General features: G+C 53.3%; 2 protein-coding genes across 2 annotated transcripts; both read left to right on the top strand.

The window, feature by feature from the left end:
- The first annotated feature begins 1,025 nt into the window (after positions 1-1,025).
- FAM84A (family with sequence similarity 84, member A) lies at positions 1,026-4,304 on the top strand. The gene is made up of 2 exons (XM_012653105.1): positions 1,026-1,240; positions 2,247-4,304. The coding sequence occupies exon 2, from the start codon at positions 2,283-2,285 to the stop codon at positions 3,159-3,161; it is 879 nt and encodes a 292-aa protein (XP_012508559.1). The 5' UTR covers positions 1,026-1,240; positions 2,247-2,282; the 3' UTR covers positions 3,162-4,304.
- Positions 3,476-3,886, top strand: LOC105817420. The gene has a single exon (XM_012653107.1). It carries the CDS (start codon positions 3,479-3,481, stop codon positions 3,869-3,871), a length of 393 nt encoding a protein of 130 aa, XP_012508561.1. The 5' UTR covers positions 3,476-3,478; the 3' UTR covers positions 3,872-3,886.
- Positions 4,305-5,970: the final 1,666 nt, after the last annotated feature.

The raw sequence follows: 5,970 nt of genomic DNA, 5'->3' as shown, positions 1-5,970 counted from the left end.
TAATTCAGATATTAGTGAGTACCCTCGAGAGGCATGATGATTAAATCATCTACTTAAACCTCTTAGTGCACTGCCTGGCCACTTGTAAGTAGTCAATACAGGCTGACTGTTCTCATTTGTATTATTACTGATGGAGCCCATCCTATGTCCGATATTGGCAGAGAGGCCCAGAATACAAAATTGTGTAGAGCGCAAGCCTACTGTCCAGCAGCTCACTTCGTAAGGAGGAAGTGGTCGGCACAAACAGGAAGCATCAAATTCTCCCTGGGGAGAGATAGGAGGCTTTCTAGAAAAGCTGCTGGAGCCCAGTCTTAAAGATCAGCAGCACTGGGACCAGAATCAGACGTCTAAGAGTTCTCTGGGTCGCATTTGACACCATGCTCCTTTTAAACCAGACGCCAGCTCTGGGTCGGCAGCTTCACTCCGGCCTTTAAGGGAGAGGAGCTGAACGTCGAAGGTGCAATTTCAAAGGCCTTTGTGCCCGGCAGGAAAACGGTCTGAGAGCCAAGGGCCATTTCAGGGGCCCTCAAGAACCGAGTCTCCGAGGATTCCCGCAAGGCCCCAGGTTCCCGCCTTGGACAATGTCGCTCGCTGTTCCGAGAGCCGCCCACAGTGCCTGGGGCACGCTAGGTGCACCGGGGTTTCTTCTCCACCTCCAGACTCAGCTTCGCTCCTGGACTCTTCTCCCGGAACACGGAATGCGGGCGGACCTTGTTCTTTGCAGAAGCCAGGGGCGCGGGCGCCAAGTGCGCAGCAGCGCCATGCAGAAGCGCCGCACCCCTTGCGCGCTCCTCGCCAGCGCTCACACCTCCGCTCCGGGTGCGAGGTGGGGGGATTGCGGGGAACAGGGCGGGGCGGGGCGGGGTGCACTGGAGGCCCGCCCCCGCTCCCCTCCCCCTCCTGCGGAGATTGACAGGGCCTGGGCATCCGCCCCAACCAATGAGCGCGTCCTGGGGCGGGCCCTGGAACCGGCCGCCCTGGCTGCTCCAGCTACTTAGAGTAGTCGGCGCGGCTGTAGGAAAGCAGAGCGGAGCCGGGACTGCCCAGGTGGAGCAGGGGCCCCAGCCAGCGCAGACCCGGAGGTGCACCGGCACCGCACCGCACGGTTCGGCGCGGGGCAGAGCGGAGCCGCAGCCCCACGCGCCGCCCGGGACCCACTCGCCACCGCCGCCTCCGCAGCACCCATGGGGACCAGGAGACTTTAAAGGAGTTTGGGGTTTCGGGAGCAGGGAAATCACGGGTACGGAGAAGCGGCTTTCTGTGCCTTGGAAATGGTTTTTCTTCCTCGTCTGATTGTTTGAATCCTGTGCTGGGTAGGAGGGAGAGGGGTTTTTCGTCTGAAAGTGGACCTCCACACGCACACACCCACACTCGCACACGTACACTGCGCTGGCTCCTTCCCCTGCCTCTTTGTTAGGTTATTTTAGACAGAGCAGCCTCGCCCTGGCGCAGTCCGATTGGCTCTGCTGGGGAGAAGGCAAGAGAAGTAAGGGGCAGAGTGCACCTGCCTGTGTGGGCAGGTGTGCCCGGGTGCTTGGGTGTACGTGCAGCGGCGAGCGTGCAAGCGTGGGGCTGGAATTGTGTTGGAATGTGGGGGGTTTAAGTATGCCAGTGTGTCGCCGCGAAGGTTTGTCATTGTGGGTGTGTGTGACATTATACATGAGTGTACCAGCCTGGCAGTGTCTGGACTCCAAGTGTGCAAAATTTTCCTAGTGTCAAGGGAATGCCTGCGAGTGTAACCGATTGTCATTGTGTGAGCCGCTGTCAGGGGAGGAGAACGACCTAGTGCAAAACTGGGAGGTGGGCTAGAGAGGGTGGGGACAGAAATGTGAGCGCAGCTTGCTTGGAGCTCTCAGGCCTTAGGCTCCCTTCTCCCTTCCCACCCACCCTTCCGTTCTTCGCTGGGTGTCCGTCTCCCATGCTGCCACACCAGCGCTCTCCTCCCCTTTTGGGACCCCCGCACGCTCTCCAGCCAACCTGCGTTTTCTCTTGTGGGAGTTGGATCGGGTTCCAGGACAGGGTCAGAGGCTGTGTGGTGGCGTCCGCTCTCGTCCGCCAGACTGGTGTTTCTTCTTTGCCCCGCATCCCCCCAGGGAGGCACAGGGACTTGGCTGGCGCAGGTGACTCCTGTGGGGGCGCGTGGGTGGGCAAGCAGGTCCCAGCGGTACTGCACGTCTTGGGAAGGATCAACGGGAAGGGCACCCCAACTCTGATGGCTTCTCTACCTCTCCTCTCTGCTTCAACAGATCCCTGCTCCTGGCCCTAGTGTCGCCGCGTCATTGATGGGCAACCAACTGGACCGCATCACCCACCTCAACTACAGCGAGTTGCCCACAGGGGACCCATCGGGAATTGAGAAGGACGAGCTGCGGGTCGGGGTCGCTTACTTCTTCTCAGATGAGGAGGAGGACCTGGACGAGCGCGGGCAGCCAGACAAGTTTGGCGTAAAGGCCCCCCCAGGCTGCGCCCCCTGCCCAGAGAGCCCCAGCCGCCACCACCACCACCTGCTGCACCAGCTGGTCCTCAACGAGACTCAGTTCTCCGCCTTTCGAGGCCAGGAATGCATCTTTTCCAAAGTGAGCGGCGGACCTCAGGGCGCGGACCTGAGCGTCTACGCGGTCTCCGCGCTGCCCGCGCTCTGCGAGCCCGGCGACCTGCTGGAGCTGCTGTGGCTGCAACCCGCGCCGGAGCCGCCCGCGCCCGCCCCGCACTGGGCCGTCTACGTGGGCGGCGGGCAGATCATCCACCTGCACCAAGGCGAGATCCGCCAGGACAGCCTGTACGAGGCGGGCGCGGCCAACGTGGGCCGGGTGGTGAATAGCTGGTACCGCTACCGCCCGCTGCTGGCTGAGCTGGTGGTGCAGAACGCCTGCGGCCACCTGGGCCTCAAGAGCGAGGAGATCTGCTGGACGAACTCGGAGAGCTTCGCCGCCTGGTGCCGCTTTGGCAAGCGGGAGTTCAAGGCGGGAGGGGAGGTGCCGGCCGGCACGCAGCCCCCGCAGCAGCAGTACTATCTCAAGGTGCACCTGGGGGAGAACAAAGTCCACACGGCCAGGTTTCACAGCCTGGAAGACCTCATCCGCGAGAAGCGCCGCATCGACGCCAGTGGCCGCCTGCGAGTGCTCCAGGAGCTCGCTGACCTCGTGGACGACAAGGAGTAGCCGCGGAGGGGCTGCCTGCCCCGCCTTCTCCCCGCATCCGCTCCCTTCCCGTCCCCGCACCCGGGCCTCGCGGCCCGCGATTCCGCCCCACGCCCCGCTAGCGCGTCCGCCGCCGGTGGCCAGTGCCCGGGCTGCACCCTCGCACCCCTCCGGCAAGTGACAGGAAGTCTCAGGAACTGACCCTGGGGCCGAAAGGGCGCAGCTGCGTGCGCCTGGCTGAGAGTCCCGTTGGTGGTGACGGTGTTGGGAGACCCAGCGTGCGCTTCTCCTTTGCGTTGTAAGGGGGTAAAGGGGAATGGGCTGAGGGGAGCAAGGACATGGCCCGCGTGTCAATGGTTAGTGACTATCACCCGACAGGGTCACAACCCTTTTCTAAAAAGGGACCATTACCGCCCCAAATGCGCACACACAGATCGGTCGGAGGCGAGAACTGGTCTTTTCAGGACACAGTTCAGCTCTTGTACGGATGTATCCCCAGATCGCAGGATTTCCAAGAAATCGAGTCTGTCCCTTGTGCACTTGTGAATAATTCCACAAGAGAGCACTTTGGGACTCCGGGTTATCCTGAGGCTGCCCGGGACCTTTCCAGCTGTCCAGCCCCAGGTCTCCGGACGTTGAGCTCCAGGCTCCGGGCTGAGCTAGCTAGTGTTTGCTTCCTGTTCCTTCCACCGAGGGAAGCGAACGCCACCCCCACCGCGTTTTGCCTGTGAGTCTCCCTAGCTGGTAGGAGGGAAGGCTTCCCGGTCCCGGGAGGAAAATGGCGCAGCTAATTTGGTGAGGAGAGCCGGCCCCGCCCCCGAAAGGAGATAGTTCGCCAGGTGTCTGGAAACTTGAAGGTGGGAAGAAGGGCGCTTAGTGTTCTGAACCCTTGGGCTGCATTTCAAAAACAGTCATATTTTTAAAGGGGTTAGAGGAGGGGGAGGGAGAGGACATGGCAACATTCCAGAAACCAGCATTATTACAACACCATAGCCAGTATGTTTAGTTTGGCTTTTCCTAACATAGAAATCTTAGAAGGTGGGGGAAGTGGAAATAAAGTTTTAAAAAAGAGACAGCAGTTTTCCAACTATGTCAACAAAGCCTATCGTGTTGATGTTTTTATTGACCATTTTAGCAACATGCTAATAAAATTTCAAATTGAAATTTTTATTTTCATGGCTTTAATCCATGATAGTTTAAATACTGGGGGCCATTAAGAGTGTATTTAGCTAAGAGCTTAGCTAACATTGCCTTTTCACTCTATTTTTCTCAAATCGTATGAGAATTCTGTTTTTGACTATTGTAGTTAATTTTTTGGCTTTAAACAGCAGCCCTAGTAATGGTGGAGTTGTTAATCAATGTGTATATTGTACTGAATTTCTGTCAGTTAAAGGGTTTACTGCTTTGGTGGAAATTGCTAGCAGGTTCAATGATGTTTCTTTTCTTCATGTTGTATGTCATTACCGTTTCACATTTTTCTTCCTCTCCTACTGATCTCCTTAAAAAGAAATCTAGAGTTGGTGGCTTTATTCCCCTCCTCCTTGGCAAGTCCTACAGCTCAGTTCTGCCTAAAAACAGGGTAGAACTTGTAGGTTCAGGACAAACGTGTGTTTTTCAAAAAAATTAAGGCTGGGTGACACCCCCTCCTTGGGCGAGGATTTCCAAACTTCCCTCCTTGTGCTGCAGCCCCAGCCTGACTTACTGTTACTTGATTCAGTGTGTTAGATACTTATAGCATCTATGTCTCTTTCAAGAGAATTTGTCAAATAATGCTGTTTAGCTAATTGTTGCAAGCAATTGCATATTGATAGCTGTGATTTAGTTGGACAGCAAATATTATGGCCAAAGCCAGTTTCTTGGCATTTCAAATATAATGCAATAAAAACTAGTCGAGGTTAGCTGAGACTGGAAATGCCTTTTTCATGGTAAATGATTCATTTCTTTTTTTTTTTTTCTTTTTTGGTTTTCATCCTGGATTCATTCCCTGATCTTGAATCAAAAGGTCACATCAATGAAATATGAACTAAAGTATTTTTCTTAAGCCTATTGAGTGATTTATTTTTTAAAAAATGTGTAAATGCATATGCTTTTCTTTCAGCATAAACAACAGCAAAATTTTGTAATAACTAACTTACCTTTGCATGTATGGAGAACTGAAAGTCATTTATTTCCCTAACTTATTCCTCTTCTGAATAACAGATGGCAGATCATAAACCGAAGTTCTTTATTGTATCTACACACTCCACGTTCTTTACTGTGCCCTACTACTGTATCTCGGCTCCCTGCTGTATTAAACACCATCTTAAGCACTTGTTCCTACAGGACTCCTTCTTGACATTTTGTCCTCCACTTCAAAGTCATTCAAAGTGTGAGATTTCATCAGAAGAAATGAATCAGTCTCTATCATACCTAATACTAAGATTTATTTCCTCTGATGGTACATCATCTGAGTTCTCTCTTGCTAAGAGGGTCACTCTAACAGAGGAATAGTTTATCAGCTTTATACTTGCTGAGACTAGACTGAAAATAAAAATAAGTTTGGCAGTTAAAGTAGCATTCATTACTATATTGGTCTTTTAAGGGTTGGGTTGATGATAAGACTTCTACAAATTTGCAATAATAAAACACTGGTTACAAAAGGAACTTAAACAGTTTGTAAGGTTTCTCATATTCCTGTTGAAAAAATCATTTATTTTCTCTTGGTCAATGTTAATAACCAACGGCAGAATAATTCTCATGGTAGTTCAGCATGGAGAGGATATTATCAAGAGATTATCTAATGGCTTTTTCCTGAAAAAGGTGGATATTTTTAGGGCATTAATAAGGACAT

The sequence above is a fragment of the Propithecus coquereli genome, unplaced genomic scaffold, assembly GCF_000956105.1.
Source record: "Propithecus coquereli isolate 6110/MARCELLA unplaced genomic scaffold, Pcoq_1.0 Scaffold41, whole genome shotgun sequence".
Lineage (NCBI taxonomy): Eukaryota > Metazoa > Chordata > Mammalia > Primates > Indriidae > Propithecus > Propithecus coquereli.
This window is presented reverse-complemented; position numbering and strand designations above follow the sequence as displayed.

Bases quoted from the DNA above. Each gene is read 5' to 3' on its own strand.
- FAM84A (XM_012653105.1), top strand. From the start codon at position 2,283: ATGGGCAACCAACTGGACCGCATCACCCACCTCAACTACAGCGAGTTG.
- LOC105817420 (XM_012653107.1), top strand. From the start codon at position 3,479: ATGGCCCGCGTGTCAATGGTTAGTGACTATCACCCGACAGGGTCACAA.